General features: G+C 37.8%; 1 protein-coding gene across 2 annotated transcripts in view; it reads right to left on the bottom strand.

Annotated features, from left to right (window-relative positions):
* Window positions 1–428: 428 nt before the first annotated feature.
* The window catches only part of KDM3B (lysine demethylase 3B), a 55268-nt gene continuing 30257 nt past the window's right edge, over window positions 429–25439 (bottom strand). For both annotated transcript variants that reach the window (XM_062587432.1, XM_062587433.1), the window contains exons 10-24: window positions 24398–24612; window positions 23173–23325; window positions 21211–21318; window positions 20545–20672; window positions 19600–19879; window positions 18386–18642; window positions 14628–14894; window positions 11594–11765; window positions 8247–8337; window positions 7991–8121; window positions 5134–5253; window positions 4470–4609; window positions 4006–4182; window positions 3151–3285; window positions 429–1803 (exon numbers count right to left, since the gene is read on the bottom strand). In XM_062587432.1, coding sequence (XP_062443416.1) covers window positions 1723–1803; window positions 3151–3285; window positions 4006–4182; window positions 4470–4609; window positions 5134–5253; window positions 7991–8121; window positions 8247–8337; window positions 11594–11765; window positions 14628–14894; window positions 18386–18642; window positions 19600–19879; window positions 20545–20672; window positions 21211–21318; window positions 23173–23325; window positions 24398–24612 — 2455 coding nt within the window. In that variant the 3' untranslated portion in view covers window positions 429–1722. The remainder of the gene's footprint in view (window positions 1804–3150; window positions 3286–4005; window positions 4183–4469; window positions 4610–5133; window positions 5254–7990; window positions 8122–8246; window positions 8338–11593; window positions 11766–14627; window positions 14895–18385; window positions 18643–19599; window positions 19880–20544; window positions 20673–21210; window positions 21319–23172; window positions 23326–24397; window positions 24613–25439) is intronic.

The following is a 25439-nucleotide window of genomic DNA, read 5'->3' as shown; positions in this document are numbered from 1 at the left end:
TGAGAGACTGCCAGCCAACAAGTCAGTGAACAGAACTGTTGCTGCCATCACAAATCACAACCTCCAAAGCCAAAAGCTTGGGTATCTTTGCCACCTCATCTGTATCTCCAGTGGAGACAGCAGCACTGACCCCCAGCCTGTTAGACAGTAATAGAAGAGAGCACATCATAAGATATATGCTTCATGACAGGATGGATCCTCTATTCAAAGAATCTCTGAGAATCAAGAATGTGTAGGTGACTTAGTATGGCCCCAGTATATACTTGGAACTCCAGGCTTAAAAAAAAAAAAAAATAAATAAAATCCAAGCCTTCTAGTCAGACATGGCAAAAAGTTATCAGGTTGCCTGTACTACCCAGAGACAGAAGCTGAGATTGCCTCAAGGCAGAAAGGTCAGAGTCCAGGTCTGAAAGAAACTACACAGACTGTTACAGTAAATGACTTTTATTTAAAAAAAATGAAATAACCGTGAACATATTAACAGGCCTGCAGGTGGCACTACAGTACAGCTGGATATAAGGTAGATACATTTCCCCATGTACCCGGACAATTAAATCCATTGCATCAATGCTGACATTAGTAAATTCTGAATACAGTTCTATCAAGCAGGATCATTTTACTTAAAATAGTTCTGGACAAAGTTGATACTGAAAGTTAACTTTTCCTTCACTTTTGGAAAGGATAGATGTCTTGAACTAGCACTGGCATTGGGTGAACTATTGCCTGTGGTTACCAGTGCAGGGAGAGATGCACAACATCTCCACATGAGAACAGAGTTCATACTCCTCCTTCCTTCTCATTTTGAGGAAACAGGAGGACAGGGAAGGGTAGGCTAGAAAAGATGGGTGAGGAATATGGGCAAGGGAGGTGGGGTGTCAATTTCTTTTCACTCTCCTTTGGCTGTTTTTGTGCTATTTTGGACTGCTTTCTAAAAATCATCTTGATTTTTACTGAAAGGAAGACTAAACATAATGCGCCTTTCCTTGGAAATCCAGGAACAGTTGTGGTATTTCAAAAATACTAAAAATATCTACTTTCATGAAATATTAACTGTTTCACTACAAACCTAGTTTTTCACTAAATACACAATTCTCCTATTTCTGGAGTCTCCTGTGAAAAAAAGTGGGTTCTCCCTTTATTTCTGTAACTCTACAGTGTATAGAGAAATGGCTACAAGAAGGGGAGTGCAGAGAATACCTTTATCCTTTTCCTTGGCCTGTTATTTCACATGGGAAGATTATTTAAATTTCTGCAATTTGGCTACTGCTGGTCACACTCCTTCAGCAGCTATCAACTAAGTCTGCAGTAGGACAACCCACCTCCAGCACATTCCTTCTAACTGTGGAGACTAACTAGGCATGAGGAGAAAAAAAAAAACAAAAAAACAAAAAAACCCACCCATCCACACTCTTTATACCATTTCTAATCATAATATGCAGGAACACCATATGGTCTCCCTATTATTCCAATTTGCAAAAGGCCACAGGAAAGGGACATGGCACCTTTCATTAGAATCTGGAATTCTGCATTTAATAGTGCAACCTTCCATTAGACCTTCAGTGTTGAGGCAGCGTAGAAAACAGTGGCTGAAGAGTGTGTGTAATACTGACCACACCAGCTCTTAGTGAGAATCCTCTGCTCCTGTAGAGGCAGTCATGTGCAGTCCCCGTATATACTGTGAGCAAAAGGCTTACTTCACAGGGAATTTGGAATTAGCAACTCCTACGATCTAGCTAGCTTGGATTCATGAGCTTTCAGTGTGCCAACAGCATCTTTCACTGCATGATAGATAATATTCTTCACCTGGAACAGGAGAGGAAAAAAAAATCAGCATCTCCAGCCTAATAAGGAGAGTCTTGTGTACCTATGCAATCCACTTGGGCAGTTGAATTTGTAATAATTGGAAAGTATACACAAAAGATGTACAACACTGAGTTGCACTAAAAATTCAGAAGTTAGCACTACTGCTGCTTCAGGATATCAACAGCACAAATTTAAACCATCACAGACTAAACAAATATTTTAGAAAACTGCACTGCTTTATTAACTCATCTTCTGGCCAATCAGCAGCTCATTTACTCATATTATTTTAGAGTAAAGCCTCTCTTCCCATGAGACCCTAGAAGAAAGTATGCTATTACGTTATTCATATAATTTACTTTGAAAGAGTGTGATGAGTCACTTAGATTCATATGAATCAGGCCCAATAGGAGCAAGAAAATAATACAGTTTAACTGTTAAATTGAAAGAATGCAACAAATTATCTTGTTGTCTTTGTATGGAGTCTAAAGACTAATTTGTGCAAATCCATACAGAATTTTGTTTATAGCAAATTTTCACCAAATTCTTTGAAAGAATAGGGCAAGTTCTGACATTCTTGAGTGATATGCTAGAGAATGGTTGTATAGTAAACACTCACTTTTGCAAGAACAGCCATCTTTGCAGATGTCCATCTCCCATTTTACATGCATGTTTACACGCATGTTACTAATACACAAAAAATGCTGACAGGGAAGTTAGCACGCTAAACATGTATTAGAACTCTTTAGAAGCATACATAGCTCAAATCAAGATCTTCTACAGAGAGAAGACTGTAAAACTTACTGTCCTGTATACAATGCACTACTACTGTTCAGTGCACAGTTTTGTACGTAAGTATTTGTTTGAATAATTGTATTTCTTCAAACCAAAACACATTTTTTTTGTTATTTGAGATTAACTAAAATTTAAATAAGCAAGCCTTCACTCCCAGAGCAATTCTCCTTTAGACAACTAATGAAGAAACAAGCAAAATACACACTTCTCTTCAAAACAAAGCATTTCTTTTTCTTCTTAATATGGATTTTTTTTAGTCCGCTATGCTTCACTGTCATTCAGGATTTGGTCATTTATAAACTAATTAATACTGATACCTGTGCTAATCCAACAGTGGGAAATTTCTCTGAAAAAAACAGAAGGTTAATACTGATTTTCGTTTACATAATATTGCAGATGTAAACGCATTAATTATTTTTAAAGTATTATCAAAGGAGATAAACCTCCAAAGTTGCATGGAATATTTTTCTTGCAACTCATAAGCCATTTGTTTCTTACACGAACAAACCTGGCAAAACATAGGATATATTTAGTGAGTACCCTCAAAATGGTTACCTGCAGTTTATCCTCATGGTTTGTATGAGTATTAGACAGGTGCCTGAACTCCTGGGTCAGACGGAAGCAGTGCTTCACATGCTCTGGAGATACAAAATCTTCTGCCACTTTGATGCAGCTGTACAAATTATGGACCTGAAAAAGAAAGCCCGTACCAAATGGCAGATATATCAAGACTGAGTGAATGTACATGTGTGTGTGTGCGTGTACATATATATAAAAACCACACATGTATGTTAAGGTTCTTCCACACTTACTTATCAGAAGTAAGAATGGAAGCCTATTCAATTTCACACAGAATTGCGTGCCCGATCACAGAATGGTCGAGGTTGAAGTGACCTCTGGAGATCATCTAGTCCAATCTCTCTGCTCAAGCAGGGTCACCTAGGGTACGTTACAAAGGATTGCGTCCAGACGGCTTTTGAATTATCTCTAAGTAGGAGACTCTACAACCTTTCTGGGCAACCTGTTCCAGAGCTCAGTCACCCTCACAGTAAAGAAGTTCTCATTACATTCAGACGGAACTTCTGTGTTTCAGTTTGTGCCCACTGCCTCTTGTTCTGTTTTCTGGAATTCTCTTCCCTAACCTGAAGTTTCACTATCAGGAATGTTTTATCACTTTCACCCTAAATATTCTTTTTCTTAATTCTATCACATTACATATTATTCAGATTTTTGTATCATTTTCACTAAGATAAGGATTAAAAGCCAATTCAAATAGTTCCTGCAAGAACTGGCTATATAGAAAAAGGCATCAAGGTCAGCAACAAGCCAGCAGTTATTTGGGGGTCACAGTTCTATTGTGCTCCAAGTTTAATTCTATTTGTCAATACGGTCTGTAAGTGGCACACTTACCTGATGGGGAGCACCTGCAGGAATGAACACAGCATCTCCTAGGAACTGCACTATTGCCCAACCTTGCACACCATACTCATCATAGAGTCGCTTACGTAAGGTCTGGTCCAGGTACCAACTTTGGTCATGAATGGGGTCATGATCTGGAGGATTTTCTTGGCCTTGTTCTTCTCCAACCTAATGCCAAGATATGGAGGAAAAAAAAACCCATGATACCGCACCCTGATACTGCTGGCCCACAAAACACTCTGTACCAAACCACATAAAAAGCATAACCTTAAACTACTTCAAAGTGTGGCACTACTTTCATTATGATGATTCAGGTCTTAATTAATAACATCTGCATTAGCATGACATAGCATACCTACACACTTGATGACCACAGCAATTTGTATCACTTAGCTGCTACAAGTAAGCTTGTCAAGGAATCTGCTAGGTCCAAACTTCCTTTGTCACAAACATACCTTTCGGAGAAGTTCCCGTATCTTTTCAGCATCCTTGGCAGCATAGATGTGCCACAATGCTCCAGGTTTTTCTTTTCCTTCATGGATTCGCTGCTTTGTTACATCATCAGCATCTCCCTCATCAATTGTTTTCAGAACCTCTGAAAGGAGGAGCCACATGAAAACAATATGATTATACAGCTTCTGATTTTTGACGTACAGAACAGGAAGGACCCTTTAGATCCACTAAACCCAGTTATACTTCTATTGCAGCTGCTCTATCATACAATACTCTTCCTAAGTGTATCAAGCTTCATCTTAACAAAACTCAGGAACTATGTCAATCAACAGCTAATCAAAATAAACTCACAGAAGTCGGTTGCGAATTCAAATTGAACTAATCGTTCAGCTATAAGGAGAGGGATGAGTACAGACATCACTGCTTTCTGTACTTTCTTGAAGATTTTTCTAATTTACAGCGAAACGCCACTGCTTTTCACAGTTGGGAACCAATGAAACATTACTACCCTTTTAAATATGCACCACAGATGTAACCCAAATATTCAAGGCAGTTTGTTATCTTTCACAGTTACGACACACTTGAACAATAAAAGACCTCAGATAGATTCTTCTTCCTAACACATATCATAAATTTTCAAAGAAAACAGCTTTTCTCAAACATTACCATCATCGTGGGTCCCTTCCCCAATGGGAATGCCAACATACACCATGACATTAACAGCATCAGACACATCCAAGTGCAGGTTGGTTGTACCAACTCGTCTGTCTTCTGCAGTGATCAAGCCTATTAAAAAATAAAAACTGTAAGACAACCCTATTTAAGCTCCCTCTCTGGAAAAAAGTTTTTTTTTCCTACAATGCTACTTTTATGTAGGGACGAAAGTAGAAACCAATGTCAGAATAGCTGCAGTAGTTCAAGATTCACTGCATGTGGCAAATGTAAAACAGTTTACTGAAGACTAACATTTTCTACAAAAATAGAAGTAGTAAGTATAGTTCAATCATAAGAAAGCAGGTATTTTAAAAACAAAATCTGAATTTGTACTTTACAACTTTGTCTCAACTCACAGTATCACAGTAGCATAACAGAACACAAACAGTAGCTAATTAAACATAGAGCCAGCTTCAGTTTGTAACATTCAGAAGTTTGCATGACATTTAGCTAGCACAGCTGAAATACAAGTGAAGATAAAAATATCATATAGGATCAAAAACAGATTAGACAAATTCACAGAGGTTAGATTCATTTGTGACTTCAGGTGAGGGTCTTTACAACTCCAGCTTCAAAACTGTGCTTTGCTAGATGCAGCAGAATGTAATGAAAGATGAGGCACTAAGCATTTGCCACACAGTATCCTGGAATATATGAATCTATCCTCAATGGCAGTTCTTATGGTAACTATACAGTTTAGACATCTATATAAAGATTGCTTGATATTTTTGGGTTCTATATGCACAAAGCCTATTGAAGAGAATAGGCTCTCCTCACAGTCTGCTTCTATAAACATATCCTTTTATTTAGGCAACTATCACTTAAAGAACCAGGCTTCAATTACAGTTTTCCTATGTTAATGCTTTAAAATGTTGAACACATGAAAGTCTTTACTATACAAGGTGAGAATTATTTTCCACCACATATTCACAGAACAAACCCATATATTTACAATTGAAATACACTTCCTTCTTCCTTAATTCAAACTTGGGAAAGAGACTGCCAGTTTAGAAAAGTTAACTCTCCTTCACCATACAGAATTGTCTCTATTTCTAGTTCCACCCTTTATTTTGTTTGTAATTAAGTTAAGGGTAAAAAGATAACACTATTTTTGAAGACAAATCCAAACTTTTTCCTTGAAACTAAAAAGTGCAATACTTTCTCTCCCTTTGAACCAAGACCTAGGTATTTAAGGAGGACCAAATACTAGAGGGTTAAATTCTACTGCTAAAAAATAACATCACCACTCTCCTCACAAACTCCAGACATCAAAGAGAAGAAAGTTCTGACATTTAAGATAAGTCTAACAAAATGAATCCATTCCTTTCATTGCTAGGAACTAGTAGAATGCAAAGACAAATTAGCCTTCACCTACTACTTTGCTTCTTGCTGCACTCTAATCTGTATATTGCTTGACTAGATAAGCTCTTTTGGTGTGGAGCCTTCTTCATTGAACTTGTACGTGAAGTAATATACAACATTGGACAACACCTTTAGATATCAAAAAAGGTTCAAATTTACATATTTTTCACAATTTTTTTTAAGAATTCCTTTATTTGTGATGTCAAACTGCTAAGATAAAAAATAAAGATAAAAAACAAAATAATCCCATTAATACTATTTCTCAGAACTGCAAGAAGTTGGTTTACAGCTTTTTAAGCCTAAAATCTACATCTAGTTCCTGAGCTAAAAGACCTTTTCTTTTTTAGAAAAAAAAAAAAAAAAAAGGAGAGAGAGAGAGAGAGAGAGAGAGATGAAACAAGGAAAGTCTTTCATGTGCTCAGGTGAGTTGTTACTGTAGGTATATTAAGTAGCTGATACCTGAAAAAAATCCTGCACCCCTGTACCTTAAGTGTTTAAAGAGAACTATAGAAGTTGCACTATGTTAATCTTCCTTCTACGTACCTGTTCTGTGACAGGTCTGCTATTGTTTTTCCCCCATCAGTATCTGGTGATATTTTTCAATATATCTGAAGAGTGACTACTTTAAACATTAGTTTATCTTACTCTGAAGTTGCTAAGTACACATTTCCAAATCATTGGATATTTAAAAGTATCTTGAAACTTAAACAACCAATTGTTTTAAATTAAAAGTTTCTGAACCCTACTTTTGTCAGTCATATCAAACACAGTGCATTCAGGAAATGTAAAGATTGTAAAACATGCGTTCATTGTTTATACATCCCCAATCCTCTGCTGTAAGAGGATTTGAAATTTTAATGCCACACTGCCCCATGCAGCATGTGTGCTCAGGCAAAGGCTTTCTCTATTTCTATGCTATTACACAATTTCAGTATCGGAGGACAAAACTACCCATCTAATTCAGGCAGCTGAACATGGTGACAGTCTTGCATATTGTCAGTGACATGTGTTTGTCAGATAAGCATGAAGAAAATTGCAGTCTTGGATGTGTATGTTCATGTTTCTGTCTAAGTGCCCAGAATATGGTGCATTTTCCTTGACTGCATCAGCTGGTCTCAAGAAGATATTGCCTTCACCTTCAACCCTGCCTCAGTATTAGTCTTTTTGTGTATGTTAAATAGTAATTGTTTGCAAACTTAACTTGTCACAAACATTTCTTGGGAACCACAAAGTTTTTTTTTAAAAAAAAAAAGAAAAAAAAGAGGCATATCTGACAATAGTGAAAGGACTAGCACAGGAATAAGTTATAAGACTAACTCAGAAAAGTGAAAATGTGCCCTAGGTAAGTACTGTACACACACTTTTGATTAACACAACAGCTTTGCATATGCTCGCAATATAATACGGAGTCACAAAAATCAACATCTGTAGAACTATTCTCACGTACCATAGGCATTGTACATTTTAGGACCCAAGTCAGGACGGACAAAGTAGCTTGGCAGCCTAGAAGCCAAATTCAGTCTGCCATCCCTCTTGGTATACTCAGGAAGAGGAAGATTTTCCATCAAGTCCTCAAATCTAGAGAAGAGAAAGAACAAAATCACACTTTCTTTTGCTCCATTTTTCAATATGCCTGTATTTCTAAGCTGATTATAGCCCATGCACCTAGAGTCCTGTTGGCACTGCTGCTAAGGTTTACTTACCTTGTAGGCATCATATCTCTAAAGTCCTCCCCTGGAGGCCAATCCTTTAACTTTAGTACCATTGGCTGACCATCATCTGACCTGAGCCGTTCTGCAAGAAACGGATTAAAATTATGTACGTCCTGTCTTTTACCACGGCCCATTACTTTGTTTAAGCCATAAATTCTTTTTAGCAATACCTCTCCTCCATAACACAGAAAAATAGATACTGCATTTTCTTTTTCTTTGGGCTCACAAACATTCTAATACATGACCAAATAAGAGTATAACAATTAGATACAGTGTAGTATCATTGCCTACAGCAGAAGTTCAGAAGATCCTGCATAGCTGCTGAATCTTGGAGAATTTTTATCCAACTCTAAAAGCAAGAGTTTCCAGAACATTCTGTCTTACCACTTTCAGTCTAAAGGAGTTTTCTGTTTCATTTCAAGAGGAGCGGTGCTTTTATAAAATAAATGCTATCAGCTAATGCTTTGATACCAACTAACTCTAGTATAAGGCAAAAAAACCCCACAATATACCACGCTCAAAAAGCTAAAGGATAGAGGGTTACTGAGGAAGATGAACATCAGGCACTAGGCACCAAACAGAACACATCCCTCCTAATTTACAGGGTACGATTTTTGAGAATTCCTGAAGATGACTGAATTATAACATACACCATTTTGATTAGAGGGGGATGCCAAGCGAAGATCAGAACCATTTAGACCAGCTGACGATACCTTAAGATGAATCACGTCAATTAGTTTGCTTTAAAACATTAACTTCATTTAAAAAAATCACTTTTGAAAAATGCAGAGGGAAGGCTTCTGGTTTTCAAATTCTTCCTTGCAGGAGGCAAATTAACAGAGTGCCAAATTCAAACATCTGTTCTTCATTCACTTCAAGAGTCTGACCTGAGACCTGACTGTTAGCAGAGAGCTGGCAGCACAGAAAGAAGACATTTTGTATGCAACAGGAAAAAGTTTTCTTGAGTAGATGTATGATGTGACAGTATTGAGCACAATATCAACTACTTTTTTGGCCTCAAATGTTAGAATGGCTAAGAAAATATCTCTAAGTGAGTAAATGCAGCACCTTGGGAAACTCAGAGCATTTAGAGAGAAATGAAATTCACTCCTTTACCAGATACTTCACAGCTCTACATGAAGCCATCAGTTGGAAAACAGAAAGGACTGCAGCCTGACACCTCCACATCTCCTTTCCCCAAAACTTAACACCCTTCACCACTTCCTACCACACCAAGAATAATCAGCTGAACAAAAGGCAACTAGTTGTACTTAAGAATGTGTAAGCTAGTAGAGCTGCTGGCAGCACCTAACAAGAAAACATATCTAAGAAAGTAGAACTTGAAGACCCGTGAGTCACTCTTGCAGTACATATCAACAAGCTACAGAAAACAGCACAGGGTTACAATATTAAAAATGATTTGATTTAAATTAAAAGGAAGATTTTTCAGAACTTCTCATATTCAAGATTCTAAAACCACAGACCTTTGATCCAAACAAGGAAAAACAGCTATTAGGAAGGTATTCAGAAAGGATGGACTGAACAGCTACATGAAGGAAAACGTAACGATCTGAGAAATTACATGAAACAGGATGAAAAGTAGAAAAATCAATCACCAAAGAAAAGCAGATTTAAGAACGATCAAAATTAAGAATGTAAGAAGTCCAGACAAAACTCTAAGATATTAAAAGCAAACAGCACAAGATTAAAATCAACTAAAATAAACAAAGGCTCAGATAGCATAACTAAGAGATAACGATACCACTTTCAAATTAAGTGGCTGTTCTGCTTCTCTTCAATAACTACATGACAGCCTGAAAATAGCAACATATTTGAGAAATCTAAAATTGACCTAATGCAGAAAAGTCAGTCACCATATTATTTCTGATCCATTTTCACACAAGTTCACATGTGAAATCACTGACTAGTAGTGAATACTGATCTTCTAAAGTGGGGACTGGCTGAAGAACACCAATTAAAATGCATTTAAAAAACTAGCAAAAATGATCATGCTTTATTTAAGAAATGTTAGTGATACAGACTGTAAAGTGTGGTAAAGGCATTATCTAAAAGGCAGGCAACAGTGGAGTTTGCTGAAAGGGAAGCATCTGGCTGGAGAGAAGCTACAAATAACATTTCTTGATGATAACTTGATCCACATGCATTTAACTATTTTCATGAATGACCCTAGCACAAGAGTGAAGTGCTGGTGAAGCTTCCCAATTACTGTCAGTACAGTCAGTATCATTATATACTTCTAGGCCATTTATTTCTCAGTAGTAATAGGAATAGAATGAAATCTAACAGTACAAAGTACAAGATTCAGCTTGTTTTGTTCCAAAAATACAAAGTTGGGAGCTCTTCGATTGGAAAATGACTAGAAGAATGAATATTCTCAGTCTACAAATGTATCACCCTGTTTGCCGTTAAAAAAGCCATTCCACTAAATTGCCCATTTGTCCACTATTCCTGCTATGTACACATAGCAATAAATACAAGAAAACTATTTTACAGATACGCTTTTAAAATCAGCAGCATTGCAATGAACCATTACAGCTCTTGAACATTTATATATCTTAGACTGCTCTGATCTAGATGCGTATAATCTAAAAAGGAACTCCTTGCCTTTCTGAAGTTCATTCATCATGTAGATCTTCACTCTGACTAGTCAGGATTTTTCTTCCCAGGAATTATATTCCCAGGAATATCACTGGTTAGTTCAAGTATCAGAAATGTATTATCACATGAGGTACACATACAGCATTGCCATAAGTCATATGAAAAAAATGCTTTTATTGCAGATCTTCTGCGAGTTCGAATAATTTATAAACAAGTTTATTTAGTTGGCATATTCCACTGAGTCTTAGTTTCCATAGGCCTCAATCTTGTGGGTTTAGTTTTGAGAGTTCCCTTTAATTTAAAGGCAAAGACTGATGTTGAAAGGAGAGTAAGGGTAGTCAAATCCCATACTGTCTTAATAATGGTAACTGATGATGATGATTGTTTTCATAGAGAAATATTCAAAAAAAGTAGTTTCCTATGATATAGATGTATCTTTTGATACCTGAAAATAACTCACCAACACGCTGTAGTAGAGCCAGAACTTTTTTATTTTGAAATGCTTTGGCAACCCAGCCTTAATCTTCACTACTAAAATGTTTTCTAGGATGCCCTGCATTTAAGAAGCAATGGCTTCTTTGGACAAGACTGATAGCTATCAGGAACTTTTCTTTTTTTTTTTTTCCCTCCACCTCTCAAAAAGGTGGAAAAGGAGGTGGTGATCAATGTAATAAGACAGACTGCTCAACCAAATTAGTCAGCCATTAAGTATTACTTACTAGATATTATCTCAAAGCCATCCCAGAAGTCACGCACTTTCACATCTGAAATTATGGCACAGTTCCTGCAGTTCACCAAATCTACATCTTGATCTCCAAATTCCAAGCTGAAAGCTTCTGGTTTCCAGAGCTCTGGCTTCAACTTCTTATGGACACCAGATACCAGCACGGGCTGAGAATACAAAGAATAAAATGCTTACTCCACTATAACCAAGTTTCTTACGTATGCGGCCACACTTTAAGAGCTGAAACTCCTCACTACCATCACACTGAAGATGCTACAAATTTTCATCATCCACAGGTCGACTTTTGTATATCAAAAAAATAACCAGAGTCAGAGCAAATTTCAGTTTCAGACCTTAGTCTAATACATCACTCCTAAGACAAGACAGGATGTGGAAGTACTGCAAGCATAAAGCTCCCTCCCCCCCATCTTTAAACACAATGTAATTACTCCTAGAAACAATATCTGTACTAAAATTTGCTCATAAGAAAATGCCAATAATTTATTTCCTTTGTTCTTTATGCACGATTATGGATCATCGTTAACTTCCAAGTACAAAAGCAAGCAGTGAAAAGAAGCTGTTCACTTGCAAAAGGAGTTCTCTAAGATGTTTAGGCTAAACATGTATGTACATTCCAACTCAAGGTTTGAATGGCCATAAAATAAATGCTCAAGGCCTTTCCTGAACTAACAATACTAGGAAAAGGTATACCAGACAATCCTTGCCACCACTGGTCAAAAACTTAAGTTTAATATGACTTGAGGCTCTGGGTTCCTTTCACACTGCAATCTCTGAAGAGTTAGAAGACTTGCGAGAAGGGGGAAAGGATGCAGGAAATGAACTTAGAAATGGATTACCAACCCTGAAGAAATTTAGTTTTAGTAACAACGATGTACAAGTGACAGTTCACATGTCTAAGCAAATTTGAACTGGTTCCAAGTTGTGTCCTATACAATTAAAAGTGATCTGAAAGTGGTTGGGTTTATTCATGTGAACAAAAGTGGTCAGTACAACCCCTGAGGAACAAAGATGCTCCTAGATGTTTTGCTAGCATCATAACTTTTGACAAAGATATGACAGAGGCATAGACAAGCAGCTCTGAAGATGCCTTAAAAAAAAACAAAAAAACCCCAAAAACTCCCAGTAACTACTGGGTCATGAATGGTACACGTGGCAGTTGTGGCCAAAGCCTTAGTCTGCATCAATTAGGAAAGCGATAAGCATTGACCGCTAAGCTTCTGACAAAAGAGCAGTAATCACCTCTTTAGAATCCATGAGGAGAGTTTCAGAATTTGCTAACAGTCGAATACCCCACAACCACAAGCAGCATCTTGCATCTATCACCTGGCATTGACTGCGAAGAAGCTGACTAAGTCTTTTGTTGGTAGCTCCTGAAATATTTAGGATCCTTCTCAGAAAGGCAGTATTGTTTGCTGATGGAGTCATTGAGAAAACTATCAAAGGATACTGACCAGAAGCTTAAGATGTTTCTTAGCCATGACAGGAAAATTACATCTGACTAACACCATGGGAGTGCAAAGGAATGATCTGCAATCCTTTACGAAGAGGAATGCAACAAGTTCAAAACACGAGAGATTTCTGTACTTCGCAAAAAAATCAGGAGGACAAGATAACTTCAGTTAGGGGGAAAGCTGACAACAGCACTAGTAGGCTAAGTTTCTAGTCAGACAAGTGAGAATGTGCTGCACAGTAACCTCTTCCATCTCTTAGGAGTTGTCTAGGGGAGTACTGACTCCAAAAGAAACAGTAACATGAAACTCTACGGTTGGTGGTGCCACAGTCCTCTCTGCAGTTCTCATAGGCATGTGCTAGTCATGCTTGTGCCCAGTTGCCTCACCTCAGCAAATGCACAGTCCTAGATGACAGGCTAAAGTTGACTGAAAAATACTCTGCCTCCAGCAGGAATAGACCCCTAGTTTCAGAAGAGTAATATGCAGCCTGATCTGCTCTTTCATCACAGCTGAGAAGCCCAAAATGTCTTGCAGGCAGCACTCCAAAAAAGGCAAGGAAAGCGAGCACCAAGAGCATTAGCACAACAACAAGAGAGAGAGAGAACAAGAACTTTCCCAGAAAAAATGAGGAGGGACAGAACTGTCTAGCTCAATGGTCTTGGTTCTGAGTAGTCAGTGAAGGTAGCAGTGTCACAGGTAGCTGAAGAATCAAGTCCCATGGACATAGCTTGGACACTACAGATCAGGACACCAAATTCTGTCAGAGCTATGGGTGCATCTCCTCTGCAGCAAAAAGTAGTCACCTATTTCTTAAGTTTAAGCTTGTTAACCAGGCCAATCTTAACGGTTCTCTAAAGAAGATTAACAGCTAGAACACTATGGACTGAGATCTGAAAAGGTGACTATACTGGCAACAAGTTTAAGGCCCAGTCTTCTGACTGAAGATTTAACTGATGGATGACCACACAAAAAAATCCAACAGAGTGCTCAACACACAGGATGCTGAGTCCAAAGCTGAATCCAAGAGTATGAATACTTGGGTTCATACAAGCCGTAGGCTCAGGATGACGCACTGCATCAAGCACATCCCAAAATTTCTTCAGAAGTTACGACATACAGTATTTGTATTCTTGTACGTATTGCAGCTGGAAGGAATGGACCTTTCTCTGAGTCTGTAAAGCATCAAGTACGGGGTAGATCTTAGGATGCACGCATGCATGAATCACAGTGGATTCATAAATGGAACCCACTTTTCTTCATGGCTGAGCAGGTTCAGCACAAATCACACCACACTAAAAGACATTTGCAACACATACCCTCTCACTAGCAAGCTGAGAAAAGGTCAGTGTGCAAGGACACATAGGCTCAAGTCAGTACAGCGTGGAGTACAAGACTTCCTGTGTCCCCCATTCATAGTGCTAAAGTTGAAATCTTTGGGCATTATATGCACTCAAGACCAATCAGCCAAAGTTTGAACAGACATGTTGATACAGGAGGATGGGTTACCATTTCAAGACACTTACAGCATGTAAGACTTAACTAGTTTTCATCACTCACCTGGCCTTGTTTCCAACACTCCCTAAAGATCTTCCAGTTGTTTTTGTTGCTGGGATCATGAAGGCAGAGGAGTCTACCATCACACAGCCAAGAGTGGGAGGTGTGTGGATCCAGTACATTTAATCCCATTACCATTTCCTTCACCTCTCTCTGTGTGTCAGCCAAATTACTAGCACGTTTTGCAGCATCAGATGTCTTTTTATTTTCCACCACAGAAGCAATGATATGGTCTAAGAAATTAGGCAGGCTTGCTTTACCTTTGGCCCCCTATAAGATGAAAATCCATACGTAAGTTTAGTCTTAAGAAAAACATCAGCAGTACACAAATCAGTACAGAGGCACATATTCAACAAAAACAGACAGACATGCTCCTGTTTTATAATAGGCAAACAAATAACCTGCTGCAGGTTACCTAAACAAAATACTGTAACTGTCACAAAGTAGAATACGTACATGATACAATATCTACTACCTTAATTGTGAAAATGGTTTGTGATTTTCTTAATTTCATTAATATCTCAACTCTACTTCCCTATTTCCTTACTGGGAAAAGTGAATTCAGTCCTGGCACAGGTAAGCTGAGGAACATTAGAATGTTAAGTAAACTCAAACAGGCTGAAGGAAGAGTGTATGTGTAATATTAGTAAAGCCATCAGTAGACAGTCTCTCTGTTTGTAGCGTTCACACTCCTAGAAATATTTTTTTAAAATCCAGAAGAGATTCAGGAAAAAAGCTAAGAACATAATTCAAGATTTAAAAACCTATAGCATACAGCAAGATACTTAAAGACACTAAATATGTCTAGTTTATCCAATAGAAGGTAAGCAGTCACTGGATCACTATTTACAAGGCATATATGTTTTCTGGTAGCAGAGCTGCTCATTCAAGTCATAAAAGACATGAGAAAAAACAAGGGTTGTACACTGAGCGAACACTAAGAGAAAAAACTATCACTAGAACAACTTAGTCATCTTCTTTAAAACTAAGTTCAATAGAATCACAGAATCAGTAAGGTTGGAAGGGACCTCTGGAGATCATCTAGTTCAACCTCCCTGCTCAGCAGGGTCACCTAGAGCACGTCACTGTATGCACAGCTATCAACACAAAACACAAAAATGTTCATAACTGAAGTTATGAATTCTGAATAAATATTCACAGAATCATAGGAAAAATTCTGTTGAAATTAGGTTAGGTTAAGTTGGGCCCTGTCAGGAAAATTCTTGAATATTTCCAGTGAGGGAGATTCCATGACTTCTCTGGGCAACCAAGTCTGGTGTTTAAATTTAAAATAAGATTTTTTTCTCACAGTTGGAGGGAAATTCCCCTGAAGCAATTTGTGCCCAGTGCCTTTTGTCCTGTCACCATGCTGCCTTGTAAACAGCATGCCTCCATCTTCTCTGTAACTACCTTTTAGATATGAGGAGATTGATTAGATCCCCCAAGCTTTCTTTTCTTCAGGTTGAAGAAAACCAATTCCTTCAACCTTTATTCACATCAAGTTCTCCAACACTTTAATCATTTGAAAGTCCTTCATAAGACCCCCTCAATTTTCCAACGTCTATATTGAACTCAGGAGACCAAAACTGGAAGCAGTATTCCAGGTGTGGCCTGACAAGTGCTGAGTGGAATGAACACATTCCTTGATCTGTTAGCTATACTCTTCCTGATCCAGTCCAGGGTCTACTTTGTCTTCACTGCTGTAAGAGTGCAACACTGACTCAAGTTCAACTTGCGGTCCTCTAGGACCCCAGGTCCTTTTAAGCAGACTACAATCCTGCTATAGTCAGCACCCAGCCTGTATTGCATAAGACAGGCTATAATCTCAAGCAGCAAGACCATACAGTAAGATCATCGCCTTCTGAAAGTCTTAAAAAACATACCTTTGTACTGACTCCGAGAAGGCCGTGAAACAAAAGTTTAACCATTACAGTCAACGCTAACCACTCTTCCTAACAGGAGGTTAATGCTATGCAAACACCGAGATGATTCTCCTCTTCATGAGCAGCAGTCTACTATTCCTGTCAATGTGGCCAATGTAACTGCTGCTTCTCAGATGTGTTTTAAGCATACATATGCTACAACAAGTGTCCAGACTTTCAAGTGGAGGGTTGGACCAGATATCCCCAGAAGCTCTTTCAAACCTGAACTACTCTGTGGTTCTATGCTTTTGAGCTAGAAGACTTGTTATTTGTTCCCATCAAGTGAAACCAAGCAGCTGAAAAGAAAAATGGGATGTATACTCACAACACTCTTAACTAATTGCCACTCATTGAAAAGAGTGAACTGTTATTCAAATAAAGGCCTTTTCAATTAAAAGTATGTTGAGCAGCTATCCTGAATCTGTCAATCTGTCTGTATTCAGGAAGGACATACGTTGCCAAGAGGAAGAGGTCCGCTGCATTTATTTAGACAAATGGTTAATAAAAGAATAATGATGAGCCATGAGTATCTTGCATGACATACTGTTGTACAGAAAAGCTAAAAAAGCCAACCACCATTGCTCTGCATCATTTTCAGAACTGAAATACTATTTCAAACCTCCATCCAGAGATACATTTTTCTTAGCTTTAAGAACTGCCATACTCCTTTCAGCTCAAACAGCTCCTACAATCAGTTTGATGCCTGCATGAACGCCTGCAGTAAGAAAGTGATGGTGTCACAAATGTCTTATGTTAATATGAACTGTACCTTAACTATACCTCTTCCACAGAAGAGCAGAGTAAAGAAAGCCCCTCCAAAAAAGACAGTACAAAATGGATCTGACCAAGTGTGGTAAGAGAATGCATAAAGTTACAGGAACAAATTTACAAGATGACATAGGCTCTCTTGCCTGGGAATAATCACTTGCTTTAAATCATACGATCACAACATCTTAGCCTGTACTCAGTGACTTTTTCTGGGGGGGCAGGGTGGGGGGAAGATTATTGGTTTCACTTTCCTGTAGCAATGACCTATTTTCCCTTATAGCTTAAGTTCCCTCTACCAACAGAAAAAAAACCCATGAACCCCATGTTAAAGCTACATCCTCCAGATTGATGCAGAGATTAAAGAAACAAAAAACCAAAAACCCCTGCTATCAAACAAACCATTTCACTGTCATTCTACCTGACTTTTTGGAGTAAGTATTCTCCAAAAATACCTAAATCCTTGATAAATTTCATAGCATCTAGCCTTCTTGTGAACTAAGCATTTTTGAGCACTTTGAGTTCAATCTTTTTTTTTTTAAAAAAAATTATTTTCTACTAAACAGATTAAAGAGAAACAAAGTATCCATATTTCAGAGTACACATCCACAATAGGAACTACAATCTAGATTCCTGCATTCATATTCTATGTGCGTATAAAATTTACCTAAGGTTTTTAAGGGATTTAAGGAATTTATTTGCTCAGAAGCTTTTGTTTCTTTTAGGGTACACAATGTTTTTAAACACATGGAATTCAAAGTCAGATTTTATAGGGATGCTGATTCTCAATTGAAAGGTTATATAACTAACGTTCTTGATCTCTTGGAAAAAAGAATATCTGCACAGCAGTAGTAAACCAAACCACAAAGTAAGAATACTGTAACTTGGCAGGGTGAGGCAGGGGAAGGGTAAGGAGATAGGACGCATGGCAGCTGGCTAAATATTGCATATTTGGTATTAATTAGCATATTTAGCTTTTAATATTTGAAAATAAAATACTGTTAAATTTAGATGAAAACCATTAGACGATGAGATTCTTCCCTGAATAAATTAAATAAATTTGAAATTACTTACTGTGGAAGCTGCAGAAAAGACTGGAGGAAAGGGGATTCCTGTGTCTAATGGGACCTGAGGAAGCTTTCCTGGCCCAGTGTGTAGCAGATCTCTGAGGCTGGAGCCTTCAGCCTTGTTGCTAGATGTCACCGGGCCCAATAATAAGCTATTAAACAGCTTTGGGGTTAGTGGGGAAACCTTTGTACTGGAGTTGAAGGAATCCAATCCAAAGGGTGAATGGGACTCTTTATTAAGCACTGACCTCAGTGATCCTGCTTCTGCAAGAAAGATACCAAAGAAAGTTGAAAAAAGTGTGTTCAAACAATCAAAGCTCCGTAAAATCATTTGTTCTTGTATTAAATGATACTGATAAGTTACCTTTACCACAAGATTCTATCACTGCAACAGTGAACGGGGCATCTCAAAGAGAATCACAAACATAACATATATTTTAGATACATTTTACCCTTAATACGATGTTAAGGTTTTTTTGAACACTACAGCAGATCATCTGAATTGCGAAGTGTTTGACACAAGTGTTTGAAACAGACTCAGTCAACAAACATTTCCTTTACTTTCTTAATTAATGTTTCAGTATGAAATATTTCAGATGGTTTAAATGCAATCAAAAAATTTCAGTAGTTTTAGAGGGCATAGCCACTGTAAGTCATGAATGCTTACACTGGAATGTAAAATAGTTCCTGCTAGGTACAATTTAGATGGGATTAATTCCCGTGTTAGCTGTGCTGCCTCTGAAAACAGAGAATCATATTCTGTAAACAGTTGGTTCATACTGAGAATCACTTTCTCCATCTACTGAGTACTAAAGAAGTTCTCAGCTTTCATTGGATTCTCCAAGCAGACTCTAATCTGAATTCTGAGAAAATGCACTCTTCACGTTTTCACACAGGACAGCTTTATTAACTTCCTTAGTTCGTAAAGTGACAAGCCTGTATCTGAAACAAATATTTCCTATTTTACATCAGGGTACCAGTTGCTTATTACTTAGAAAATAAATACAAGAATTGGCACTGAAATAAACCGTAAGTGATTAGACACTGTTTTGATCTTCAGTTGTATGTTACTTCACCATCTTTCAGGTTCTCCGTATTTTTAGGCCTATTAAAGAAAATTGCTTTGAAGAGGCAAATGAAGACCATGCGTTTTTCTATTTAAGGCTAGGCACTCTCACAAAACATAGCAACCAAGCAGCAGAAGGCAGGTCTTCTGCTCACCTTTCGTCTCTTCTTTTGCTTTTTGCGTTGCTAAATCTGCAAGCCAGTGCAAGGCTGATGATGGAGCTGTTTCTGGACAAAGCGGTCTGTTTGTCTTTGTTTCACCAGTGTTACTGGCTGGTAAAGTCTCTGTTTTTGCAGACTCTTCTATCCTACTATCAGTTGCTTCAGATTTTGGAACAGTGTCCGTTTCTAGTTGCCCCACTCCTGCTGTCCCTACTCCAGTGGAAAATGTGCTATCATTTCCAGAAACTGATGCACTAGGATTTATACTTGGAAGCTAAAACAAAAATAGAAATACCTGTTAAATGCTGAATAAAGGGAAAAGTTCAACTAGAGAACATTTTGTTTATCCTGTGTTTCCCCTTGCTCTTCACCCCTTAAATTCACAGGAGAGCCCCTTTGTGCATATGTAGCAGCAGGGTGCAGAAACTTCTGATCTGTGCACCTTAGACCATCCAACTTTTACCATGCAATGCTTTGTTATTTCTTAAGACTAGTATAGGCTTATCAATTCCTTTGTACAAGACTGTTTTGTTTTGTTTTTTAAAGATAATCCGTGAGCAGTAATAGAACCCCCTCTAGATTCAGCTTAACATTCAGGAACCGTATGAAAGTAATGGCAGATACGACAAGCTACTATCAGTACTTTGTTTTAAGCTACAGCATAGGTATGAATGGTTTTATAGCAAAACCTCTACGTAAAAAAGAGTTTTAGCCCACATATCCACTGGCAAATAACAGTTACAGAATACAGTCCTGAAAAGTTCCCATTACTAGTCAAAAATGTCCTAGAAGATTTTTGCTAAGCCAAAATACTCAGCAATACATACTGAGAAAATAAAACCTGTGTTTTGCAATAAATTAGTATAGAAGATCTAACATTTTAATAAATCCTTAAAAATGTAATGTCAAACAGGGAAATTTCAGCCCTAGATTACACACCTGTGATATTCCATTTGTGACAGCAGGCCTCAACACTGATTTGTTCTGCCGGTTAATACAAGGACAATTAGCTTTAATACCCCATTTGCCACGTGCTGCATGAACCATATCTCCAATATTGTAAAGGGCTAGAAATAAAGATAAAAGTCTTTAATAGCACATTTAAAGAAATCAAAAACCAAGATCTTAATTATAAATTACAGAGATCACTTTTCTAATTATTACTACTAAGTATCTTTTAAGATCAAGCCCTATACCACATATTTATCTCTGAATAGTGTGAAGCTGTGCAGTAATTTTTAGGACCAATTGTGAAAACTCCCAATCACTAAGTATTTACCTTTTACTCCTACATACAGGTAAATAAAAAGATCCTTCTTGAAAATTAACCAAATTTAATGAATGCAATTAAAAACAGCACAAGCAGTCACTGCTAGTATCAGAAGGGCTGTTCACTTTGAATCCGCAGTTTGATCTCATGTGGGCTACCCCTCCCTCCTCAATCCTTCTGCTGTAGCAAAGGGAAGCTTCCTCTGCATCCTATTCCACAAACATGCTAGATAAAACAACAGCTAGAACATCAACCATCAGATTATTTTTTTTTCACTTGCTTTCTCAAAATTGGGATGAAATTTAGAATTGTTCCTTTCAGGTTTCAAGCATTACCTGTGCCAGGAATGATCTGTGTTGGCATAAGATTCTCTGGTTCATGAGACTGCCCCTTTGCACATTTCAGCCAAGAGAACACTTCCTCATCACCGATCTCCTCTGTCTCTGAAAAAAAAAAACAAAACAAAAACAAAATAGAAGAATTAATTTTTGTATAAAAGTCACTAAAGCTTTACAATTCAGAATATTGCTTCTACATCAGTGTTGTTTCTTCAGGTTCTTCACAGATCAGATGAATCTACTCCTATTTTGGCAAGTTCAGAAACAAACTATAAACAGGGTCCATTACAACAGGATCTATAGCAATTTCCTTGCTGTTCCAGTTTATAAACTACCATAATCATTTTCCCTTCATTGCTACTAGCTTCTTGTTTTCTAGTGCCCAAAATCTTAGCTTCTAGCCCCTATTTTTAAGATCATATTTTCACTCTCATACTGCTTTCCTAAGTTATAGGATAATTTTAGCCTAACTTGTCATCATCTTCCAAGCTTTTTCACAAAGAGTATCTGCAGATCAGCTTAAGGAAGAAGCAACTAGACTCTCCTGTAATCTCCTTACAAAGTCAACCTCCCCCAACAAATGAACAGATTGAGAAAAAAATCTGACAAATTTAGAAGTCTTCATATTTTTAAACCAAGCTGTGCCTACAACCGTGAAACTGCATGAACTGCACGCTACACTCGTCTTAGAAAGCAGAAGATGAGATGGATCATATACAACTTTATTTCAGGGTCCTTTAGACAGGGTACTTTGCATGGGTTGTTTCTGCAGCACACTTCAGAGATCTGTTGAGGTACAACTAATTTTATTTAAATAGCATCTTGGTTCTCAACGTAGGCCTTAGAATACTGATTTCGGGAAGACAGTATTGGCAAGCCAATATACATACATTTCACGTTGTGAAGTATTATCTTTCCAGTACTGACCCTTCTCTGTATGCCAGTGAGCAAGAACTTCCCATGTGCTCAAGACACCTCATTTTGATCTATCACAGAATGTTGTATTATTTACTTGGGTGAAAAGAAAGGGAGTAAGAGACCATTACCCTAGAATCATGGAAATCTTGATATCATGTTCTTTCAGTCATATATTCAATCCTAAATGTGTTTTCCAAACATGCACAATGCCAGATATAAGAAACCCTATTCTGCTTTCAACTACCTCCATTGTACTCTGGTTAACCACATCCTTCTGCCATTTCCTTGGTATATTCTAGCAGTAAGTTCATATACTGTATTATACAAAAACAGGTGAAGTTTGACTTTTTTTTTTAAATCATTGCTTTTATAATTCATTCAATATCCCCTAGCACCTTTATTATGAGTAGATAGCAGTATCCACATTTACGAATACCTTGTATTTTGTACATTTGTTCCATGTAATAGTGTATCTGTCACTAATAGCCTTATATGTATAAGGATTTACCACTGTCAGCACCCATACTACTACTAAAGAATTCTCAGGACAGTCAGATATGCACAAAAACATCAGTTCACAGTTGTACATACAGTATGCCTCTATTTGTTAGAAACTGAACTTTTGGGAATTTTCATGAATTATAAACTCAGGTGCATCAAGTAATCAAAGAGAAGAAAACCTCACAATCTGCAACTTCGTTACAGAAAGCAATTCTCTGCCATCTCTGCTCATTAGCCCATTTACATAAGGTATTATTATTATCATATATATTTTAATCCTGTGACCAGAAGATGGAACTACACAGCAGTCTGTCACCGCACACACCCTAAGCCTGCTGATGTTACAATTTCAATATACAAATTTTAACTACATAGAAAATGGAACAGCAACAGATAAGACAGTGCTGACAAAATTCCAAACTACCAGCTTCCCATGCTAATAGACACTAGCTCTCCTACAAAAACTTCAACAATTTCCCAGAAACTATCCCCACTGAAAGCTAGCCTGTTCAAAGATTAGAGGGAAAGACCAATACTCACCACTACGTGGACGATTCTTTCTCAGCCGGTAACAGTCCAGGCAGACCCCAAAGCCACACTTACGACAAACCCAATGAATATTGAAGAGTGTTGTCTCACATACATCACACATTTCTCTCACACCACGTACTGCTCGTTTCCATGCCACTTTCTCTACAAATAGGAGGAACATTAGGAATTACTGCTTTGACAATTCATCTTTCTCCCTTCTAATTTGGGAATAGCATAGTAAAATTGCTTAGGAAAAAATTCACAGAAACATGGCTATCTGAAGGGGAAATACAGAAACACACTTTTTATATCCAAAACCACATTCTTTGAGTTGCTAGTCTTGTGACACTACCAAAATCACCATTTCAAAGAAGGGGTAAAATCAGCTCCCAAACACCTAACATAATTCCACAGTAACAGAATTTTAAAGAGCACTTATGGAAACTATAATAAAATCATAAAACTTCTGCTAGTTTTATGTGCAGCTATTGTAAGCTTACAGAACTATGAGTATTTAGTTTTATTATTCAGAGCCCGATCAATGCTATGAATTCCAAGCTAACACATTGGGCGTGGAAGGAGAAACCCTCTCCAACTGGCTGCCCTTGCACATTCCAGGAGTGAAAGAGGGAGTTAAAAAAAAAACAAAATAAAATAAAATAAATCAGATAATCAGAGCTATCTGTGTGATAGGCTGAACTGGCTACCTTGAGAAAATTTGTTCCAAACCCACTTCCCTTGTAGTGGCAACACTGTCAACTAGTTGCTCATCTGAGTTCTTGCAGGCTGAAAGCAGGCTCTGCTCCCTCCCTAGAAAATCCTGTGTTTTTGACGTGATGTCCCTGGAGCATAACAGGATAGGAATATATAAGAAAAACCGCTCATTAAAGCAAAGCTGGTCAGTGCGATAAGTGTTTTGGACTCATTTCTATTTTCTTAGGAGCACAGGTCAGCTAATTTCTGCATTTTCTTATGGAAAATCAAATTAACGTCTGGGAAATTTATCATTAGTTCCCTTAGGAGAAATGCTGCACTGACCCAAATGAGACATCCCAAATGCTGGTCCCACAATTAGACATACCCTAATGAAGTAAATATATCCTTCTATTTGAAAAAAAAAAAAAAGCAGTACTGCAACAGGAACTACATTACTCTTTCAACTCTATCCCACTGTATCATACACACATTATACATAGAAGACAGACAAAAAAAACAATGCCAAAACCCAGCTTACGATGTGGCTCCACCATCATCATTGCCTCCTTCTCTGACATAACAAGCTGGCAGAACTGGTCCCCAACGTTGGCCAGGATGTATTTTGAAGTCTCCAGATCAATCCCCTCTGCAGGGGAGGAAGAAGGAATCCATAGACTCATGGCATCAGGGTCACTCTGCTGTGGGTTCAAGAATCCCTCTACTCGTAGGATACCTTTCCGGGTAAATATCAGCCTGCAAAAAACAGGATGAAGTAATGAGTAAGCTGTTCCAACAGCCTTTAACTAATAATGTCATATGTCCGAATCAAAAAAAATCCTAGAGCTAGAGAGTTGTACTCTATGGTTAATACAATTAGCATATTCACTTCTTTATTTGGTTTTATAAAGTTACACAAAGGCAGCGACAGCAAAAATTATGAGAATGAATCCCCAGGTCCCAGTAATCCTGCAGATGTGAAGTTGCTATATTGTAATAAATGATATTTTTTATACTATTAATATGATAAGATGATAAAATTCAATTTATTTGGTCTGCTAAATGACACTGTTAATAAACCTCTGCACAGTTCATTCTCTGTTTTAACTCAGAAGATCATTCCCCAGCTTTGGGGGAATAAATATTTCACTTCACTACTACTGCCAACACTTGACAACTGTTCTAACAGTTCATGTTACAAGACACACAAAAATCATCGTATCTACCATTCTTACCACTGCTCTGCACGCAGATGACTCAATGTTTCATCAATAGTTGTTGACTCTCCTAGTCTTTGTGTAGTAAGAGGTGTAACAGCATAGGTTACCAGCCCCTGAATGTTTACTGTCACTATTAAAAGTGACATCGTTTTCCAACAAAAGCAATCTTGCCTTTAACCTCAATGCTAGATCACTTTTAACAGCAAGCTCAGATGGGGAAGCAGTTACAATCTTTACCGGATGGATGGCACATACTAAAGATTCGCTTCCCCCTTTATGTGCCAAAAAGGGTGATAGTATCCTTTTTTTCTCATGATGCATTGCACTTGTTAGAATTGGCAGATAAGGAAGATCAAGAGGAAC

This window comes from Rhea pennata, chromosome 14, assembly GCF_028389875.1.
Source record: "Rhea pennata isolate bPtePen1 chromosome 14, bPtePen1.pri, whole genome shotgun sequence".
Lineage (NCBI taxonomy): Eukaryota > Metazoa > Chordata > Aves > Rheiformes > Rheidae > Rhea > Rhea pennata.
Note: the sequence above shows the minus strand (reverse complement) of the source record. Positions and strands in the feature narration are given on the sequence as shown.